This window comes from Haliotis asinina, chromosome 16, assembly GCF_037392515.1.
Source record: "Haliotis asinina isolate JCU_RB_2024 chromosome 16, JCU_Hal_asi_v2, whole genome shotgun sequence".
Lineage (NCBI taxonomy): Eukaryota > Metazoa > Mollusca > Gastropoda > Lepetellida > Haliotidae > Haliotis > Haliotis asinina.
In genome coordinates, this window is record NC_090295.1 from 16,647,345 (window position 1) to 16,671,479 (window position 24,135).

The window sequence follows — 24,135 nt, forward strand, 5'->3', positions numbered from 1 at the left end:
ATGAAAAAAACTAAAATGGTTTCTTTAAGATCTTTTGGTCAGAAATATGAACTCCTGACTCCGTTAAGAAGTATTATAAATAAAAATGTGTTAGGTCTTATGTAAGAGGAAACATTTTTATTGTATTTTGTCAGATAAACATTCATTTCAGTTATGTTTCCTTACACATTACAAATAACTGTTACTGGTACTTTTGACAAAACATTTCACATAGAATATTGATCATTTTCGTCGTCATCACCATCGTCATCGTCATCATCATCGTCAAAGGTGTTTTTGAATTGAAGTTTGTTTTCTTTCAGCCGTGACGTATGCATCATGTACGGGGAAGGTTGAATATACATTGACTTTCCTGTCAGCTAATTCAGTCATTGAGTGTGGAGCCCAGTGTCTCAGGACTGCGTCATGCATCGCCTTTAGTTACCATCCTTCACTGCCCCATGGGTGTGTTCTTTCTGACTTTTACAGCACTGTGCCAGATGCTGGCTGGAAAACCATGGTCCAGAAACCTTTGGAAATGTTTTGTTGAGTTTTAGAATGGATTGTTGGTCGTGTTGTAACACATCTTTCATTTCATATAACATCTAACCATCTTCAGTGGTTGAGGTGGTTGGGAGGTAGGGGTGGCCTAATGGCTAAAACATTTGTTCACCTCACCGATGGTCCACTTTCGATTCTCAATAAGGTTCACTCACTCACTCGAGTCGTTATGGTAAAGGCAACCAGTGTAAACTAAGGTTCAGTATTATTCGTTACACTGTTGTCATAGACTCGACCTTCTACTGCACAGAGGTTCGAATCGCTGTTTCGACAATATTTTTTTAAAATAAATATAAATAGCGTTTAGAGGCAGATTTTTCTAAAACTCCATTTCTTCACCAATTTCGCTCAAATTTGAAATGTATACTAATCATAACATATAAAAACAACGTACGGTTACGAAAGCCCATTTTTTTATTTTTAGAAATTGTTGTCTAAACAGATTCGAACTCTAGTGTTCTACTAGGATTTGTTACTGACTCAGTATCGCAGTGTAAAGAATAATACCGAACCTAAGTTTACTTAGACTGTGAAGGCAACGTACATACACTTTATACAAAAATGTCGATGTTACAAATATTTAGGGGTTAGTGAGGGGATGTGGGTGTTTTAGACATTGTGTCCTCAGTTTTCTCAGAAGTATATCAATGACTTGTTTAAATACATAATGTTGTCAAGACATGTATCGGACCAAAGGTCCACGGTTAAGACAATTTCTCTCAATGTGCACTATAAATATACTCTTTAAAACGTAGGGGAACCTGACGTTTCAATTTGGATAGGAAGTGTAAACGTTGACAAACGTTTCAAGTAAGACATACTATGATGAGTACCAATTCCCTCTATTTCAACCCCTAAACAACGCATGATATGCAGGTGCACAACGTAGTAGCCCCACACATATGCATGGGGTCCCATTCTTGATTTTAGCGGTTTTCAAGAAGGTCGAGAAATCACCTAGAGCATTAATTTTCACACTCATTTCTTAGTGTTTGTTTCTAGTCGTTTGTTTTAAAATGAAAATCGTGCACATGCAAATTACATGCCATACACCAGTCACCTTTCATAAGCGACTACATTCCATATAGCTATGGTTGTGAGGAAGTGCACATGGTGATGCATTCTCAAAACATTCAATATTATCATATCAACAGTGATTGACTCAGATAAATCTCCTAAATATGTTTAATCGTAAATAAAAAGACGAAGTTCCCTTACTTTTTAAGAGTATATTTACGTAAAGCTGACTTTATATTATATATAAAAAGATGTTTCCTTTGCTAAGTCATCATTGCCAATGATTATGCTTCACAAGGTTAGAACTTATCAGTCAAATGCCAGGAGTCCGATCCACAAAGCGCCTGTAGCAATACGTCATCCGTAATCCTGTGATAAACTATATGCCATATTTCCTGTCATAATAGCCCAAAGGTTTCTTTATTTCAGCGAAATTCCGGAAACGGCGCTTATTTCTTACTCCGCTGCTGTATTTCCGACGCTTATTAGACCAAATGCGGTATACGGAAATATTTGGTTACAAATATTTGGGGGTTGGTGTGGGGGTATTTGTGTGTTAGGCATTGGGTGTTTAGTTTTATAATAATGTCAATAAATTATTGTTGTTCACCATGAGGCCTCCCGAGAATTATAGCATTCACATGTTTACATGCATAATGTTGGCAAGACATGTATCCTGCGAAAGGTCCACGGTTAAGACAACTTCCCTGAATGTGCACTATAAATATTTACGTAAAGCTGACTTTGTATTAGATACGTAAAGATGTTTCCTTTACTCAGTCATCGTTACCAATGATTATGTTTCACTAGGTCATGGACTTATCAGTCAAATGCCAGGAGCTCGGTTCACAAACCGACTGTTGCAATATGTCATTCGTAATCCTGTTATACACTTTATGCCATATTTCCTGTAATAAGAGGCCAAAGGCTTCTTTTTCTAACGGTATTCCGGAAACAGCGCTTATTTCTTTCTCCACTGCTGTATTTCCAACGCTTATTAGACAAAATACGGTATACGAAAGCTTGCAACACATGTGAATCAGGACCCAGGTTGGTTGGTATGGGAGTGGTATGTAAATAGTGGAGTCTAGAACAGACAATCCAGTGCTCAACATCATGAGCATCGATCTCCGCTATTGGGACTAGATGGCAAGGGTCAACCAAGTCAGCAATGCTGACTACCCGATCCCTTCAGTCGCCTCTTACGACAAGCATGGGTTGTAGAAGATGAATTGTAAATGACAATTGGGATCGTGTAGTTCTGTCATCTGCTTGTCAGTAGGAGTCTCAAGACCTGGATCTGGTCTCATGTCGTTCAGACTCCAGGTGTTGACACAACAGATGTGTTCTAAACATAGACCTGATACAATGACTCGTCTAAAAAATAGATAATGGTCTATTTCTAAAAATAAATTTTGACCCAATAATGATGTTATTCTAAAAATAGATCTTGACCCTATACAGGCCCTTATACCTCATACCACAACATAGAGCTCTTGTTGTATGTTAACCCATTAGCTTGAATAAATATTTTTGACGCATGGTTTTTGTTATCTTTTCCTGTTTTAACTGACCTTAGTATGAATGGTGTTTTGGGGTTTTAAGTCAAAGTCAAAGGAGTTTACATGTATTTGTAACGAGGCCAAGGACCCATATACAAGATATACCATATATATAGTTGACAAGAGTATACAGGTGAAGACTAGAGTGTTTCTAAATACATAGTTCTTTTTATATATGCATGGTATATATAATGCTGTACACGTTTGAATGTACTCTCCTGAGAAGTACCTAAGAGACTTACAAATTTATGGATAGAAGGAAATTTCCAAAAATGTTCCGGAAGAAATGTTATTCTGAGTTCATAGTACAAGTGGCATATAAGTGTGAATGATACTCGAATGATACAGCCGTCTTACAAATGGGACAGAGACGTAAACCCGGTTCGATTGATTGCCACCTACCTTCGTTATAACGTAATGGCAAGACATTGCATCTGAATTTGATGTAAGTAGAACGCACCTTTTTTTCTGATATGATATGCGGGTATCTTTCTGGTTCAAATATGAATTTATATCCTCTGTACATCACATATCTACAGCTGTTATTCAAAGTGGAAGTCCAAGCTTTGAGAAAATTCATTTATCCGCATATTTTTAAACAACTGTACAAATGAAAATTCATCGCCAACAGTTTGGCTAATCCAGATATACCAAAGCCATGTGAAAACAGAGTATATTTTACGAACGATACCCAACTCTTTTTTCCAATGTCATCAAAATATCTTAACATATAATACGCTTTCCTGGGCAGTTTACAATCGCTCATTCTGAGCACTTTTTAGCCAATAGCGTAAAAGCCGTATGTAAGCATTTATACATATTGGACGGCGACCACATTCGCCATATACAATAGCATTGGGAGTTTGTTGTCCTACCCTTAAAAATCGTTTGCAGGATAGAAGGTGTACCCTTTCCAATCGTTGGTAGTACTTTATTCCCCAAACCTCACGGCCATATAATAATATCGGCATTACCTGAGAATAATGGATTTTAAAATATGTCTTCGGGTCAATCACTCCAATCTTGTTTAGTTTGACAATGATTTCCATCAATGCTTTCTGACCCCGGCTTGCTAGGTCTGAGATGCATTTAGTCATATTTAAGTTACTTGTGTTTTCTTAAGATTAACAGTTAACCCCCAATTGACTGAAAAAGTTTCAAGAATATTTAATTGATTTTGAAGGCCGATAATTGTTTCGGATACAACGATGACATCATCTGCAAATAAAAGTAGAAACAGTTCATATAAACTAGGAAATAATTAGGTCGGTAGTGACTGAAGAATGGCATTTGACGCAAGCTTGTACAGACCGTTTTCTATCCAATCAGGTGTCTTCGTGGGGAAGTTTAGTGTACCAATCACAGCTCAGTTTTGCTTCTGAGATTATCTAACCGATTAAACTTGGCGACACAAACCATGCAGAGGTTCTCTGATAGAGTTAGAAGGAGTTCTTGCATTTTTTAATGTTTCGGACCTTTCTATTTGCACTGCGAACAAACCCTCGCAGCAGCGAACCGCCATCTTTGTTGACACTGGCAAGCTCGGTTGTAACGGTCGCTTAGCTGATTGGCTACTGTGAGGGTGCTTGGCCAGCAGGGGAGGAAACAAAATTATTGACCCGTAGCTGCGACAAGGGTACAGTGGAGACTTTAGGATATCAAGGATGACCAGCGTAATGGTGTGCTTCAAACTATCAAAAAGCCAAGGCAAAACTAGACTTAGAAACAACTTGTTAAAAAGAACTTCTAAACTGAAACACAAAACATAGTGACCAGTGTTTTAGGTTGGAAACTTGAGAGAACTGTTACTTTGATTTAGGTTACTTAAACATCACTCACACAGCTTGTGAAACAATGTGGCGGGATATTTGAGTGGAAGAAAATATTGTTCCAGTGTCTAAGATACCTATTTGTCGTTGTGTAGTATGCAAATTATATTTCTTAAGCTTGTTAAATCAAATGGTTTTTTTTTTAAAAAAATACACCAAGAGAACGTAGTGCCCTTGTGGTGCAATTTACCCACGGGCAGTGGGGTAGCCTAGTGCCCAACTCACTCACCCAATTTACTGTGCTGAAAAGCCAATGTTCGTGAGGATTATAAGCGTTTCAGTGACTTGGATACAAGCGCATCCTCAGTCCTCGCCAGCGTTGATCGATGATCACGTTACCTGTCACACGATTGTCTGGACCAGAGTCCTTTGATCAGAAACTATCACAATGTGGATCGAATATCAATAACTGGATTGCCTGCTCCAGACCCAGTTATACACTTGCGTACAGTGAGTGAGTGGGTTTAGTTTTACGCCGCTTTCAGCAATATTCCAGCAATATCACGACGGGGGACAACAGAAACTGACTTACACATGGTACCTGTGTGGGGAATCGGACCAGGGTCTTCGGCGTGACGAGCGAAAGCCCTAACCATTAGGTTAAAACAATAACGTTAACCAAACATTCTGATCAAAGTGTGCTTATGCTGATGTTGTTTACAGTAAAAGTATGATGCCATTTGACACAGGAGCAACGAGGTAGCCTAATGGTTAAAGCGTTCGCTCGCCATTCTGAAGACCAAGGTTCGATTCCACACTTTCACACAGAAAGTCGCCTGTTTTCAAATATAATGTTATCTGAGTGGGTGCAACTCGCAAATGATTCACATCATTGGAAAAAAAGTATCTGTCTGAATGGAGTAGAACATCCTTAACACCTAAGCTATGTGGTGCGATGGTTTTGCTGTTGAAGTGTTCGTTTGGGCGCTTCAAGATCCAGGTTCAATTTCCAAGGCGTGATACTGCTAGGATGAAATTTCAACATGCACGCATGTATGAAGTTGTAAGAAGAGTTGTTGCCCAGTGTAGCCTTATTTTGTGTCCAAGCTGCATACATTATGTTGATTGGTTGGTCTGTTGTTTAAGGTCGCACGCCATGTTTAAGTATGGACCAGAACAATCCAGGGATCAACATCACGAGCATCTAGCTATGCAACTGGGATACGATGATATGTGTCAAGCAAGTCCACCGAATCCCGTTAGTTGCCTCTTACGACATGCATGGGTTTCTCAAGACCATGCAATTCCTCACGGGTGTATACATAAAGCATTATTGGATATACTTACTGTTAAGGGTTTATAGCTGAGAACGAACTGACTGATGTACCGAAGTGACGGATATATATCGCAGCTCTCATGTATATTTTAGTTAAAGTAAACAGACCGAACTGACTGATGTACCGAAGTGACGGATATATATCGCAGCTCTCTTGTATATTTTAGTTAAAGTACATAGACCGAACTACGGTTATTATACACAAAAATACTGAACTCTTGAATCAATAAGTCCATTTAAAATGAAACGTGAGATTGGAGACTGGTGAAATCTGATGAAAATCTAGACTGTCTTGGTGAGGTAGCTTGGTATAAAGCGTTAGGTCGTCACGTCGAAGACCCGGGTTCGAAACCCCACATGGGTACAATGTGTGAAGCCAATTTCCGGCGTCACCCGCTGTTACATTGCGGACATATTGCTGAAAGCTGGGTAAAACCCACCTCACTCTCACAACGTAACTACTTGACAGTAGAGTTCCCTTTAAAATTGAACTGTATATAGCTGTAGTCCACTGTAATAATGTGGTACACGGTTGATATGTATGAGATGATTTGTTTATTTGTATGTATATATGTACTTAAACTCAGCATCATTATTGATCGCCATCACGTTTATGTCAGTGTCACGCTGATTGGTTGGTTTTATGCTATCCGAGAATGACATTGCATCACAAAAATGGATGGCATCGAATGTTTTATGAAAAGTGTAATTTTGGAAGCGTTTGAAGTGGGATTCGAATCCCCAGTGTAACATAAATAGTGATTTAGCCCATGCACATGCAAAACTAGTAATCTGCGCCCTGAAACAAATATTCCAAGTGTAAAATGTCGGCTTGGCAAATCTGGAATACCACAGTTTTTGAGGTCGAAGAAAGTGTCTGGCCATTCATTCATTCATTCATTCATTCAACCATTCATTCATTTATTCTTTCATTCAACCATTCATTCATTCATTCGTCTAGTTACTAAACTGCTAAGGTTTCAAGTCTACATAGTAATCATAACACCTCTGAAATTTTCAGCTTACTTCAGTAAGGCTAAATGAAAAAAGTGAAATGTTTCTCGGGCATCGGTGCGTTTCTTTTATCTGTGCGCGTAACAATTTTTAACTGTCATATTAAAGAAATAATTTTGACTTCGCCGCGTCCCGTTTATCCATTTGTCCACTATAAGAATGAGTGTCTGTTAGATCGAGTGTGGCTGAATCTATAACTCATTAACACGTGCTAAACTTCCTAAGCTGTATTTCTGAGAGAGAGAAAATATATATATATATCCTCCTCCCTCGTCACTCTTTTTTCCATCAATTATTTTTAAGCCCTACCACCCTCATCACTTTTGAAAAAATCTACTCGAGAAATATTTAATTTTTTTTATGCAGCCTAATTCATCGAGTTTTGTATCTATTCAGTAAGTCAAGTTAAAATGCGATTTCAGTGATCCAGCAGAAATACTGTTGTATTAATACCTAAAATATCGCAGTGTCATTACACATTGCATGTATAGATTCGCTTTCGCTGGTACAACATTAATTAGGACGGAGACTGAGTAATACCCTGACCGTATTACATCATCTGGACCAACGTCGTCATTTCGTTTCATCAGACAATCAAAGGGTGTCGCACTCAACACTATTACAGCTAATTTATCCCGTCTCTAGATATGTCTGGACCAGACAAATCTGTGATTGAAAACACGAGCACCGACACACAACTTCATGCACGATCATATTGCCAGTCTGGGAACCGTGTCCATATTGGTCCGTCTTCTAGCCCTTTCTGGTCTGCTAAAGCTCCGTTTGAAGCAGGCACCCATTTTCCTCACTCTTAGGAACGTTCCCTTCTCAGCGTATAGCTCCCTTTCAATTTAAAAGGAATTATCTGATTCTGTCAAAAATTTAATAAATCAGAGATTGAGCGTTAGTTTAGTTACCTCGAAGGAGTGTATGGTATACATAATCAGGGTCACTATATTGTGCAATGCTTTGTGGCAACTGAAGTATGGGGTTCAATGTATCAACGTTTGCATTTGTAAATCTCAACCGGCAGCTGCTGAGACGGCCCCCAAATAGTACATTTGGGCAACTGATAATAGCATGTAGGTCAAGCACTGCGAACTGTCTACAACTCATTGGACAGGCAAAACATGACAGCCCCTTATATATAACTTGCGCTTAAGTTGAACAACTACAGTTTACTCACAACCTGAACAAAGTGCAGGGGTAAACGAGTCCACATCTATCGCCTCAACCATAGATCTAGAACGTCTAACACAGACATTGTTATCCCTGTCCAAACTTCGCAATGGAGCTGTGTGGTGGTAGCCTACCTGTGACACTCGGCCTAGTTGGAGGCGTCGTGGCTTTGCTTTATGTGTAAGTATGTTTGTGTTATGTTCGAATATATGCCCTCTGATCTTGTTTTTTATTCTTTAAAAGACATGGATTTTGCTTAAGGGGCATCACACTTTGAGATACTAAATAACACTAACAGAATGGAACAGTCTAGTTTGTTTTTTTCATTGATAGCTCGCCATGGCTACAACTCCACGCAGTGTTACCACTCAACAACTATGTATGGAGTTATTTACTGTATTAAGCGAAAATGTTTACAACCGAGAAATGACTTAGGTATCTCTTAGAGGAAATGGTGTCGTTCATCATTATGTTTCATGGATCAGAAATAGCCATAAATAGGTATCGATTAAGGTCATGGGGGCAATCCTGGGGCATTGCAAACATTTTCACAGTGGAGTACTCTACCTGGCCATAACTATCCGTGATTTTGAAAGTTACGTTTCTGCTGAAACGAATGCGCCCTTTTAGAATCACACAGTAAGACACATTTAGTGTTTTGAAACACTGATTGTTTAAAAATAGACACCTTGTCATGTGCCTGTGACGTGACATACCTACTAGGCTGCTCGTTTACTTACGCGCCGGCAATCGTCTGCCCCAATTGGTCGTAAATCACGTGAATTGACAGCTGACGCAATTGTAAAATTGCACAAAGAAGACAGCAAAGTGACAGAAATTGCTCGGCTGTTGGATAGATCTCGGTCAACTATGGCAAGTGTGGTAACAAAATATCAAGCGACTCATGGTTGCAGTGCAAAACGAGCAATGGCGGCTATTAGTCATTAAAGGGGCACTGATGCGAGCAATTTCCGTGGACTGGTGATTTCTTTTGTTATTGTTTTTCTCCCGTGAGTACCCGGATGATATCCCAGAATTCGTGACTGGTTAGTAACCTTTGCTGCGCAGTCCGTATGCGCAATTAAGAGTTTAATTATAGACAGATCAACTAAGGTGAAGTCATTTTTACTTTCATTGCAAATGTATTATGAAAACAAATGAAACACTTTGAAGGTTAATCATCTGCCAGTGGTAGAAATTGTAAAATACTATTAGGACGGAAAAATAATGAAGCCAGTGTACATCTCTATATTTTGTCTCATAACATTAACCCTAATTAGTTTATTGTCATATTTGTATGATTTTGAAAATTAATAAAAGAACACACAGTCTGCTTATACTTATAGTAAATTTCTAACATGACAGTAACATTTAAACATTGTATAGACTGCCAATAGGGATCCTATTTCACACATATACGTGATCTAGTGTGTGTTTTCTGTCATATAGATTCTGCTGAATGCTACATCAAATAAATTAAAACAAAATGCAAATAATGAATGTAAAACAGGCTAATTGTAAAGCAACAATGTCCGGCTACTACCTTGTTCAGGAATGTATCAATTAATATCCACATAAAAGAACACTATTCCATTCATCTGCAGCTGGTAAATAATCCTGCTCTGTGTCGTGTGTCGCACAAACGTCGAATTTGGGAAAATGTAACACGTCGTTCCACATCTTTCACACTGGTGAAAACCTGATAAACCTCTCATTGGTCACCCAAGATAGCACAGTTGGCAACTAATTGTATGATGTCCGCCATTCTAAGTAATTTAGTTAACCAATAATGGGCAATCAATCAATCAATATTATGATGGTTAATTCTTTGAAGGGAGGATGTTGTTTTTACACTCACACTTGTATAGATTAGTACATCTACACACACTGCCTTTGACAAATCCTCTGTAGAAGATAAAAGTAATTAATTTATCAGTGTGTTATCGGTTAATCCTTTGATCGATGTTTTTTGTAACTCAGCTGATAAACCCTCTTGCATCACTATTACAGACCTTAATTTATAATGTTGAGTATTTACTCCAGACAGGAGACCTGCCAAATGGGAACCTTTGTTGAGTAACCTGAGTGCTGTTACCACTAATTATACCAGTTATAAATTCATCAAGACCATCAAGTAAGTGATGACAAATAACACATGTAGGTTTACACCATCAAACGCGAGTTACAGCAAGGAAGATGTAATCTCTGTCGCATGCAGCCTGAAAACACTTATGAGCCGAAACTGCTTTGAGGATACGAACGGAACTTCATTACATAAGGAATACATACAGACATTTGCTGTGTACTTGAGTGAATAGGTGTAATCAGTTTTTTTAACGTAAGAAAATTTTCAGGTAACTGCCAATGGCAAAGTCGTCATTTTTAATTTACGAATTCAAATAAATCAACTGTGTGTTTTTATTATCATAGATAATAAACCAGGGTAGCTACCATAGCTACCAAAATTTATGTATGATATTTGCTATCACTGCTGGGCCAACACTCAAAACTATCTAAATAGAAAGCTTTTCAATCTTTCGGACTGAAACAAATGGCTTGCTACGTGTCTGGAGATATCATATTTTCACAAAACATGATTAAATATCGAGGTAAAAAACACAGAAATAGGATCAAATTGGGTCAGTCTCTATACCATCCAAGCATCTGAAAAACAAAACTACACTGCTGGGATATTTTGTTGCGATCAGACAAGCAATACCATGGATATTTTTAAATAATGGCATTTGTTTAGGTGAAGAAATTCTGCCAATGCAGACAGGAGCCCAGTCCCTTTGTCCATCACGGCTGAGGGAGCGGGTGCTGAGCAATTTGCAGTTTGGTTTCGTAATTAGACCGTTGACGAGAAATACTATTCGCTCCGCATCAGTGCCCCTTTAAAGGGGCACTGATGTGGAGCAATGTCCGTGGACTGGTGGTTTCTTTTGTTATTGTTTTTCTCCCGCGAGTACCCGAATGATATCCTAGAATTCGTGACTGGTTCGCGACCTCTGCAGCGCCACCATATGCACAATTTATAGTTTAAGAACAGACTGACCAACAGTGATGAAGCCACGGTAAAACAATGGTTAGGACTAAAAAATAATGAAGTGAGTGCACATATTAATAGTTTTTCTTATAACCATAATTAGTTTCTTGATGCATTTGTATGTATTTTGAAAGGTAGTGAAAAAAAAGCCCACACGGACGGCCTATATAGTTAATTTATAATGTGACTGTAATATCTAAACATTGTATAGATTGCCAACATGAATCATATTTCCTACACCTGCTATTCGTGACCTAGTGCATGTTTTCTGTAATACAGAGTCTGCTGAATGCTACAACGAATAAATTAAAACAAAATGCAGATATTAAATTTAAAAGAGACTAAAGTTACATCAACAATGTCAGGCTATTACCTCGTTCAGGAATGTATCCATCAATATCCACATGCAAGAGTGAGTGAGAAATGCCAAATGGGCACCTGTCGGGTAATCCAAGTGGGGTTACCACTAACTAAACCTGTTATAAATTCATTAACTGACCATCAAGTGAATGATGGCAAATAACACATGTAGGCTTATACCATCAAATGTGGGTTACAGCAAGGAAGATGTAATCTCTGCGTCGCATACAGCCTGAAAACACTAATGGGCCAAAACTATTTTTAGGATACGAACGGAACTACGCTGTTACATAAGAAATACATACAGGCATTTCCTGTGTACCTGGGTAAATAGATATAATCATTTTTTTCAGAAATTTTCAGATTTCTCTATCAATTCAAATAAATTATGTGTTCTTATTATCATAGATAGTAAACCAGGGGCGCAGCTACCAAAATTTACATATGATTTTTGCGATAACAGCTGGGCCAGCCCTCAAAATTATCTAAATATGAAGTTTTGCAATCTATTGGACATATAGGCAACAAATAGCTTGCTAGCTACGTGCCTGTAGACATATTTTTAGATGAAACGAATAAATATTGAGGTCAAAAACACAGAAATAGGATCAAATTGGATCAGTCACTATACCATCCAGGCATCAGAAAAAACTACACTGCTGGGATATTTTATTACAAACAGACAAGGAATACCAGGGATATTTTCAAATAACTGTATGTGATGGTCATCCTCACTGTTAAGGGTGAAGAAATTCTGCTACCGTGGACAGGAGCCCAGTCCCCGTGTCCGTCACAGTCAAGGGAGTGGGTGCTGACCAATTTGCAGCTTGGTTTTGCAATAAGACAGTCGGCGAGAAACTTTATTCGCTTTGCATCAGTGCCCCTTTAAGTGCACTGATCGTGATCGAAAGTCCGTGATCAAGTGTGTCAAAAACAATCGCCGGGCAACATGGGGAAATATTACAACGAAAATACGACTCGAACATTCAGTGAGAGAACTGTCAGAAGAAAAATAAATTTATTTCAGAGTGGTTACATGTTTACTTTATGCCAAACAACTGTTTGTGTATTGATTACAAATAATGTAAACAAAATTAACAATAGTGGTTAAATGTTTATTTTATGAGTATAGTCAACCATACAATTGTTTCAGTATTGACTGGTAAGTTGTGATTGACTTCATCGATTGTCATTCTAGAAGTTGGATAGATGAAGGATGAGGGCTATATTTATGCATATACAACTTCTCATCCTAGATTCTGATGTCTTTATCAAGCAAGTGTCATCATCATAGTCATCATGCTTGACTTGTGATTGGTCAGAACGCTATATGACCACATCATAATACAGTAGATATCATCATATCAAATATTGTATGTTTCAGGTCATTTCAACTGTTGAATGTATGATGACCACACTAAAAGTTATTACTTTTGTTTCTTATAAATATAATTAATAATAAAAATATCAGTATGATCAAGCATATATTAGTTTGTATGACTCTAATGTTCTGTTTACACCTATGGCCCTTTTGACTTTCTGTTGGTACTTTTGACTTTCCTTTGGCCCTTTTGACTTTCACCATTTTGGCCCTTTTGACTACAACCCTCTTTGATGATATGGGTTTCACCTTCAAGGGGATTGGAACTTTTACCCCAGTAAATGGTAACATCAGTGCTTCAAAGTGTATCCTTGAAAACAATCTTTGGCCACTTACAGCCCGTCCATGTAATCATGGACGATAATATGCTCCTGTACATCGGGACAGAAATGTGAAAAAAGTACAAAGAAGAAAGTGGTATTATTGAGGCAGATTGCACCCCCCACCCCATCTCCTGATCTCATTGTAATTGTAAACACTGTAACTTATTTGTTAAAAATTAAGAAGTTAAGAAGTGGTTGCAGCCTGTCACACATTGCATCACCTGAGCAATATTCTGCATTTATAGGAAATTCTCTCACTGGATAATGTTAGAGATTTATGTCAGAATTTACCTGACCGTGTTCAGGAAGTGCTGCATATGAAGGGTCAACAGACAAAATATCAAGGTACGTAAGACTTTCAAGCAAACATCAAAATCACAAATACTTTTAGGCCAGGTATTGTACTTTGGTTTGTTGAGGGAGTCCCATCTGGGATTCGAACCCACACCCACAGAGTTAGGCAGCCCCTAACTGCCGGCACATAACTGTTTCAGACTTGAAAAAAATGCATTTTCATAAAACTAAGGACTCCCGTCAAAAATTGGATTTGACGAAACTAACTAATGTTATCAAAACACTGGTGGGCTGAAACCAGTTGCTGAAACAGGACTGGCATAAAAGATTGATAATCGATAAACACCATCAATGGGAAGAATTATAAATGTTTGTTTGAAAATAGTTTCAATCATGTTCATAAATTTTTGTGATCAAAATAGTTAGATCACACGATATCTCCTTGGAGATAGTATTTTGACAGTAGGGTTTGTACAATGCCCTGATAATACTCACACAAGCAGTATCTCCTGTGGAATATAAGTTTGGATGATATTTATAAATTATCATTAGATATAGAGTTAATGGTTATTGATCTCTTTCAGATGTGTATCAATAGCAGCCCGTGCTGAAACACTGCAATCCTTAGTATTTATTTGCCATGAAGTAGGGGATCAGTACACAACAGTCAGTGAGTGAATATGGCTTTACGCCCCTTGTAGCAATATTCCAGGGCAGGGAAATGGGCTTCACATATAGTACCAATGCAGGGAATCGAACCCAGATCTTCAGCATACTGTGCGAACGCTGTACTACTGTGCTACGTCACTGTCGCTAAGGACACAACAGAGGCCCCACATATGAATACCCTCATTGGAAGCACAGCTGCAGTGATCAGGATAAGCACTGTTTACCTTACAGATATATATACAGAAATGTACACTGAACAAAGTCACAATACATACACGTACAAGGTACCCTAAACAAAAGACGAGTATATATTCCTGAACTCAAAACCCAAACCACTTCATTATATGGTTCTTTCAAGATGATGAGGGACTCATGAATCATGATGCATACAATAGTAATATGTTTCTTAAGAAATACAACAGCATGACATTTCTGCATCACACCAATGGAGACTCCAATATGGTATATGTTGGCCCCTGCCAGGGGTGCTCAGCATTGGTAGGTATCTCAGTGAGCTAGTACAATAAGACCCATTAAGATCAGGGGTAGAAGAGGTCTTCAGCAACCCTTGCTTGCCACAAAGGCGACTATGCTCGTTGTGAGAGGTGACTAACAGAATCGGGTGGTCAGGGATTCAGGGGATCATGTCAACAGTTGCCAATTGCTGAGATTGATGTTCATGCTGTTGATCACTGGATTGTCTGGTCCCGAATCGATTATTAGCAGGAATATTGCTAAACTCATTCATTCATACAATATATAAGGTATAATGAAAGTTTAATGGCTGTTTGGCTAAGTGATCTGTTTGTGTTTTTTTTTCAGGTTGGGTAAACGTAGGCAACGTCTATTCAAAGACTATGGGATACCTGGACCGGAACCCAATATCCTCTTTGGATCCCTTCTTACTCTCCTCAAGGAGGTAAATATCGTCCTTCCATTTAATATAACCATTGGCTATTGCAATCAGTCAAGATCTGATGTGCGTAGTTGTGTCCCTTGTGTTATGAAGGTTGAGCTTCATGTCAGAAATCTGTATCAGGAACATTTATGCATTACACTGCTATAGGCACACGGCCTTGAACAGGATGTCAGATGTGAGTAGTCCCCCTTAGTATGTACTGGTAGCTCACAACTGGTAATATCAATAATACTATGTCCAGTGGTCCCGGGGTAGAATAGGCCTTCAGCAACCCATGCTTGCCATAAAAGGCGACTCAGCTTGTCGTAAGAGGCGACTAACGGGATCGGGTGGTCAGACTCGCTGACTTGGTTGACACATGTCATCGGTTCCCAATTGCGCAGATCGATGCTCATGTTGTTGATCACTGGATTGTCTGGTCCAGACTCGATTATTTACAGACCGACGCCATATAGCTGTAATATTGCTGAGTGCGGCGTAAAACTAAACTCACTCACTCACTCACTCACTCACTCACTCACTCACTCACTCACTATGTCCAGTGAGCATCTGGTTGTCCAGCCATACATATGTTACGTCTTATGTGTACCAGAATCCTATGGTTCCAAATTATTATAAATCTTGATTTGTTTACACCATTGGCTCACACATTATCTTTCACACAACAGCTGATATTCTGTAGTATAACAGTAAAACTGTTCAAAGTGGTATTAAACCCTGTTCCCTTACTCCATTGTTAATAGAAACATGGCTCACAACAGACTAAACAAATACCTCTTTGTGGAAAAATATTAATGCATTAATTAGTACCATCCTTTTTGGATGCTCAAGGTGCACGTGTGGCACTGTGTTATTGGCATGTCTATAGGAAGGTACCAATGTAGGAGGGTACCAATGTAGGAAGGTACCAATGTATTTTTGTATTTTTGTATTTTTCCTTATCCAGACTCATGCCATCCTCGATATCTCCAGGGTATACGTTCCATTAAGTCTCCGCTATGTATGTTGGACAATCTATTGCTCAGTCAGATAATTTTATTACCTCCCTTGGCTGGTTTTTGACCCAGTCATGGGTCTATACTTGGAAATTGAGAATACCAATCACTTTCACTTTTTAAATTATCTAACTGTTTAAACATGGTAACACAAATCATGCAGGGGAACTCTGACAGAGTCAGAAGGTGTTACTGCTTAAATTTTTCAGACCTGATCTGTAAATGTGTCCAGGGTATAGTGAAGGCTTATCAGAGGGTATACCCTGGAGATATCGTGGATGGACTCATGCTTATTATGATTGTCTCCTCCTTATAATGGAACACTTGAATCCCTTGTAGTTCACTTGAAGCGTAATAAGCAACAGTCAGGAAAAGTATATAAGGTCAATATCATTTAATTCATTTGCAGTTAGTAACAGTTATGCATCATTGTGTTCATGTTATTCTGTATCAATGAGGGTTCAAATACAGACCATATTTGTGTTTCAGGGGATTGACTTTGAAAACAAGAGGGGGAAACTGTATGGAGACGTATATGGGTAATGATTGAGAAAATGTTCAGTATTTGTCATCCACTTCCTCCTGATGCATAGTCCATCTTGCAGTCCCCGAACTGGTCTTCAGCAGCCCATGCTTGTCATAAGAGGCGGCTAACGTGATCGGGTGACCAGACTCACTTACTGGTTGATACATGTCATTGTATCACAGTTGCATAGATAATGCTCATGCAGTTGATCTCTGGACTGTCTGGTCCTGATTCAGTTATTTACAGACTGTCACCATGTAGTAGGAATGTTGTTGCTGAGAGCGTTAAAAAACAAACCAACATTATGTGCACGACTTAGATCGATGCTTTTTGCTGTTGATTACTGGATTGTCTACACCAGGCTCCATTATTTACAGACCGCCAACAATATTGCTGGAACATTGCTAAGTGTAGTATCAAACAAAACCCAAGCACCATTTTCAGAAATGTGTCATGTGTTGCATTTATATGAACAATGCAATATTAAAATGTAAATACATGGGAGACGTGTGTGTGTGTGTGCTTATGAGGGAGTGAGGGAGATATTTTTGTCGTTGATTTTGTTAAATATCTGGATCCTATTCACATCACCCATCACCCACTTTCAATAATTTGTATTCATTATTATAGGTACGTACATTATGGGAAATCTGATAACTTTTCAGTTGTAATTTTCAAGCATTTGTGACCAACAAGTGTCTGAACATACCAGGCCATGGCTAAGGACTGTGAGTCCTCGTCAAATCAAACACTCCAAAATACATTAAGGGAAATCTGATAACTTTTCAGTTGTAATTTTCAAGCATTTGTGACCAACAAGTGTCTGAACATACCAGGCCATGGCTAAGGACTGTGAGTCCTCGTCAAATCAAACACTCCAAAATACATTAAGGGAAATCTGATAACTTTTCAGTTGTAATTTTCAAGCATTTGTGACCAACAAGTGTCTGAACATACCAGGCCATGGCTAAGGACTGTGAGTCCTCGTCAAATCAAACACTCCAAAATACATTAAGGGAAATCTGATAACTTTTCAGTTGTAATTTTCAAGCATTTGTGACCAACAAGTGTCTGAACATACCAGGCCATGGCTAAGGACTGTGAGTCCTCGTCAAATCAAACACTCCAAAATACATTAAGGGAAATCTGATAACTTTTCAGTTGTAATTTTCAAGCATTAGTGACCAACAAGTGTCTGAACATACCAGGCCATGGCTAAGGACTGTGAGTCCTCGTCAAATCAAACACTCCAAAATACATTAAGGGAAATCTGATAACTTTTCAGTTATAATTTTCAAGCATTAGTGACCAACAAGTGTCTGAACATGCCAGGAAATGGCTAAGGACTATGAGTCCTCGTCAAATTAAACACTCCAAAATACATTAAGGGAACCTATAAAAATCAAGCCTAGCTATTCTCGAAGTGTTGATAACTCTACAAACTTCTTTGGCCCATTCTCAACACAATGGCTGCAGTCAAAGTTAAGAATTCTCAGGGCTACGAACGTTTCGAGAATAAGGGCTCAGGTTATAACAGATTTTTAGTAACCTATACTAGACTTAAAGATGTAAAATGGGATTAGGTGGTCAAAATGGCTGACTGGGTTGTCATCATTTCCCAATAAATCAGTGATCATGATGTCAGTCACCAGATTGTCTGTTCTGGAATTCAGCATTTACAGACCAGTAGCTTGAATATTCGTTAGGGAGCATAACACATTGAAAAATCAAACAAACCTTTAGGAGAACAGGAGACCCCAAATTTACTCAAGTGCAAGAAAGTATTGATATGTTGACATGTATCAAGTGATTTTTGTTCAAAGCTTTGCATGTACTTTTCAGATTATATATCGGAGGAATCCCGATGATTAACGTAGCTGATCCTGACATTTTGAAGGAGATTTTGATTAAAGACTTTCAAACTTTCACGGACAGATTGGTAAGTATATTAGAATTAATATACTCATGGTAAAATTTGAAGCAACACCTGTATTTTGATACGAGGCCTATTTCTACATGTTTCTATAAGTATGACAATTAACGTGTACTAGTCTAAAATGATTTCCCAATACATGTTTAATCATCTTGTGCCCTACTTCAGTGATAAAAATGTGTGTTGAAAGTAATCAAGATCATATAAAATGTTGACTAATTGATGAATGTAAGCAGTTTCCCCCAAAAATACCAAGCAGCAAGTTGTTGGTACTTTGTTTTCAGTCTGATGCCAGATAGATGGAATAATGATGAGTGTGGCGTTAAACAACAAACATATAATTTACTCTGTATTTAAGTGTCACTTCTTAAGTCTAAGTTTTAATTTTCCTCAGTTTGTAATGAATTATTACAGAAATTATGTTTTAGAGACATTGTCAGAGAATTCAGAATTGTCAGTTATCGTTAAAGTTATCATTCACATATCTCCATAGCAACAAAACTGAAAGTATTGGTCTGAGTAATCTCTACGGTCCTGAATGTGTTTCCTTGTTACTTTTTTTTCCTCTTCTTTTGATGGTGTGTCATTTTTTAAATTAGCTGTCTTTGTTTGGCACCAGCATATTTTCAATAGTCAGTTTACAGTTATATACACCCCATGGGCCATTTCCACTGCGGTTGTGAAGAACTAGCAATTTAGAACCAAGTTTCACATATCCATGACATAGGACATCATGTTAATAATACCTGATATCAAATATCAAATTCCAGTGGTGGGATAGCCTGATGGTTGAAGCATTCACTCATCAAGCTGCAGACCCAGGTTCGATTCCCCACATGAATAAAACATGTGAAGGCCATTTCTGGTGTCCCCTGCCATGATATTGCTGGAATATTGCTAATTTGAGAATTTAAGAAAACCCAGGTCAAGTAACAGTTAAAAGTTAAACTCATCGAAGCTGCAAGTCTGCACCCATTACCATATAAAATAAAATATTTTTCTGTACAAAATTGATAAACAAAGTGGGTCACCCCGACTAACCATAAATTATGACTGTGGCTCATAGTATCAATCACAGATTTGATCATTAATTGATTGCAATCATATAGCTGAATATGAGTATCAATAACAAATGTACTTTTTCCAGAACTTTGATCTCAACGATTACCCACTGATCACTAATGTGTTCAATGCACAAGGAGTCACCTGGAAGAGGCTGAGGAAAATCATCAGTCCTACGTTCAGTGCAGGCAAACTCAGGAAGGTATCTCTCTCCCTCTCCCTCTCCCTCTCCCTCTTCCTGTCCCTCTCTGTCTCTCTCTCTCGCTCTCTCTCATTGTCAACAACTTTCTTTTCCCTCTCTGTAATCTCTTGCCCCACTCTCTCTCTCTCTGTCTCTCTTGCTCTCTCTGTCTCTGGCTCTCTCTCTCTTACTCTTGCTCTCTCTCTCGTCATCAACTCTCTTTAATCTCTTACCCACTCTCTCTTTTTCTCTGTCTCTCTTGCTCTCTCTGTCTCACTCTCTCTCTCTTTCATTGTCAACAACTTCCTTTTCCCTCTCTTTAATCTCTTACCCCACTCTCTCGCTCTCTCATCTCTTCTCCTGCCTCTCTTCTCTTTCATTCCTTTTCTTCCTCAAAACCTTGACTATATCAGTTAGCAATATGGATGACATCAAACCTTGACTATATCAGTTAGCAATATTGATACCTTGAAACTTTGACTATATCAGTTAGCAATATTGATGACATCAAACTTTGACTATATCAGTATATTCAATTTACTATAGGCCTGTGGCCGCTTAAGTGCAAATAAAGCATATGACTGAGACTGTATCAGTTAGCAATATTGATACCTTGAAACTTTGACTATATCAGTTAGCTCTATCGATACCTTGAAACTTTGACTATATCAGTTAGCAATATTGATACCTTGAAACTTTGACTATATCAGTTAGCAATACTGATACCTTGAAACTTTGACTATTTCAGTTAGCACTATTGATACCTTGAAACTTTGACTATATCAGTTAGCACTACTGATACCTTGAAACTTTGACTATATCAGTTAGCTCTATCGATACCTTGAAACTTTGACTATATCAGTTAGCAATATTGATACCTTGACTATACTGGTATTTTATTTTTGCAGATGTGCAGAGGATTAAATCTTTGTGCCAAAAAACTGACAAAGAACTTTGTTCGTGCAGCTGAAAATGGAGAAGTAGTTGATTTGAAACAGTAAGAACTCCATCAATCATAAAAGCATCAGTAATGGGGAAAATATGGAACATGTGCACATTAAAACCGAAGCTAGAAATATAATATATATAAAATATATCCTTGTTTATTATAATGATAAGAGGGAGGGTCAGTGAGAGATCATGGCGCTAAAAGCATTCGCTTGTCAGAAGACTCCGGGTTCGATTCCCCATGATATGTAAACCCCAATTTTTCCTTATCCTAACTCATGCTTAATTGCTTATCTATACACCTGAAATCCCTTGAAGTTCCCTCCTAAATGAAGTGGACATAAAATACACTCACCCACGAGTAACCTCCCTTTGCCTGTGCACATGGTCACCTGATCAGCCATGCTTGTCACTCTCTCCCTATCACCCGACGAAGGCGGCTGGAGGCACCTGGGGTCCCGGATATTACGATAAGTTTTTCAATTACTTTGGTCCTTTAACTAAATTTACGTCGTATGTGGTATTTGGCTTAGTATATGCATCATATTTTATCAATTTTGTGATTATTGTCTTTATTTAGCACGTATTTCATCAACTGAGACTTAGTGATGAAATCATGTCTACAGTGTAGATTACGGCTGTCAGTGGTTGACCCGCACTTAGTTTGTCTGGCGTGTAAGCCCACATGTTCTTCTGATATTCATAAATTTTGCAGAAATATATCTGATTCAGAACTTACTTCATATATACTCGGTCTGATTACAGATGTGCGAGGGACAGGCAACGTCAGCTTGCGTTAGCCATGTCTAAAGCCAGTGAATTAAATTCGGGTAACCGGTTATCTGTCTCTGCTGAGATTCATTCCAGTGATATGTCTGGCATTTCTCCGGGGTTATGTCTGAGGTCCAGCAAGTCGTCCCCTAAACCACAGAAGAGAACTTCTTCAGAGGCAGGGCCATCACAGTCTAAGAAATCTAGATTGTCAAAGATGAAGGCCTGTTTTTCCAAATCGTCGCAGAATCAATATTCTTCGATTAAAAAATCGTTTTGGGAAGAGATCATCCCTCTACAAGAACGACACATCTTCGATGAGTCATTGTTGATTCTATGTAGCGAGCAAGATATTAACCAACATAGTCAAAGTGCGTCGTCATCTAGATCAACACCTCAAAACCCTTACAAAGATCGTCAGACAACGCTGACTTTGTCAGCAACCTTGGTCATTGCAGCAGACAACTCTACAACTCAACCGTCACTCAAAGCAGCAGTTTACAATGCAGATGATGAGCTTAAAAAGAAAAGATCATCACCAGTGTCCTTGTCATCTCGTCGCAGTCCTGAGTCCTACTCGTCAGCACAGAAGATCTTCTTCAGTCTCCCCAGCTCATCAAAGGTGCTGTCAGCAGTTATCATCCCCTTCAGACTTGGACTCACATAAGAGGGATCGACGGCATCCAGCGAATGCACCACACACTCGGAGGGGGGAAGATAGATACTACCGAGCGTCACATCACGGATCATGAATGGCTTGGACTTAGTCTCACCATTCAAGGACTCTAATGAAGTTAACACTTACAAGATGAAGAATTACGTCATCTATATGCTAACATTCCCACTGATAGCTCTGATATCTACAATTCCTGAGACGTTATCTACGGCATTCAAGTCAGCAACCAAGTTTCAACAACATGTGCCGCCATTCAACACTCGATATTTCCCTCTTCATCACATGGAGCCCTTCAACAGAGCACCAGATGCAGACGAAGCATACAAAGTCATCAGTACAGCCCGCAACAGATCCTACAAGGTAGACAACAAGAGGCTTGCTCAACTCGACACCACTACGAGATGCACCTTCTTCGGACAAGCTCAGTCTAGAGCCATTAACAAGACTCTCATCACAAAGTTCAGCAATCCTGCCAACGAGGAAGAGAGAATGATCCTGTCAGCGCTTGTCACTCAGAAGAAGGATCAGCAATTTATATCGGAACACCTAGCCTCTACTACTGCGAGTCTGAATCTACTTCGTCGACAAGGTCTTTTGTCAGTCTCATCATGGATCGAGAACTTCACAAAGCCTTTGTATCAAGCCCTGTGGTCAGCCCCTACTGTCTTTGATGGGAAGATCGAAGAGGTTGCAAGGATGGTTGCCCATGACTCCAGACAAGTCATGATGATCTAATCCATCGACACCTTGACATCAGTGCTCAAGGAGACAAGTCAGTGCTACACCAACAAGTCCAAATTCTCTAGGGTACCAAGAGCAAGGGATAAGAACGTTACTGCTCGAGGAGAGAAGTCATCTTTTTTCATCGCCCCTATGGAGGAAACAAGTGCCCTCAGACGTCCGGCCGTTTGTCTAGGGATGGAAGAGAAGGTAAACATTGAAGATCAGGCTCAGAACAACTGGAGTCTTCCACCCCCAGCCATTCCCGTACAGCTGTCTCAAGTGGGTGGATGTCTTCAACTCTACTGGAAGAACTGGGGAATTCTCAATGACTACAAGATTCCTCTGGAAAATGCCCCACCACACAGAAGACTACCAGCTCCCATCATCTATGCAGAGAATCAACTAGACAAGTTGACCGACGCCATATCAATGCTGTTGCAGAAGGGAGCAGTAGAAGTAGTACAGCCACAGAGTCTGACACCTGGCTTTTACTCTCCAATTCCAGAGAGAAATTCCGACTCATATACAACATGAATGAATTCAACAAGAAGTTTCTACGGAAACCAGAGCGCTTCAAGATGTTACATTTTCCTCAACTAAGACTCCTCATCTGTCCAGAAGATTATCTCGTCTGCTCTGATCTGCAAGATGCGTACCTACACATCTCGATACATCGAGAATCCAGGAAATATCTGCGCTTCCTTTTCAACTGTCAACACTACTGTTTGGAATATCTTCGGCCCCAAGGCTATTTACTCGGGTAACCAAGCCCATCATCAACTATCTACACCTGAGGGGGCTACGCAGCACTTGCTACCTGGACTATACCATACAAGCGGATCAAGAGAAAAACACTCAGACTACAGTTAGTCTTCACCATCAGGCTACTAACACAACTGGGATGGTTAGTA

General features: G+C 39.1%; 1 protein-coding gene across 1 annotated transcript in view; it reads left to right on the plus strand.

Annotated features, from left to right (window-relative positions):
• Positions 1–8,287: 8,287 nt before the first annotated feature.
• Positions 8,288–24,135, plus strand: part of LOC137267583 (cytochrome P450 3A29-like) — a 31,987-nt gene continuing 16,139 nt past the window's right edge. The window contains exons 1-6 of the mRNA XM_067802069.1: positions 8,288–8,597; positions 15,313–15,409; positions 16,894–16,943; positions 18,773–18,869; positions 20,011–20,127; positions 21,015–21,103. Of these exons, the coding sequence (XP_067658170.1) occupies positions 8,527–8,597; positions 15,313–15,409; positions 16,894–16,943; positions 18,773–18,869; positions 20,011–20,127; positions 21,015–21,103 (521 nt within the window). The 5' untranslated portion in view covers positions 8,288–8,526. The remainder of the gene's footprint in view (positions 8,598–15,312; positions 15,410–16,893; positions 16,944–18,772; positions 18,870–20,010; positions 20,128–21,014; positions 21,104–24,135) is intronic.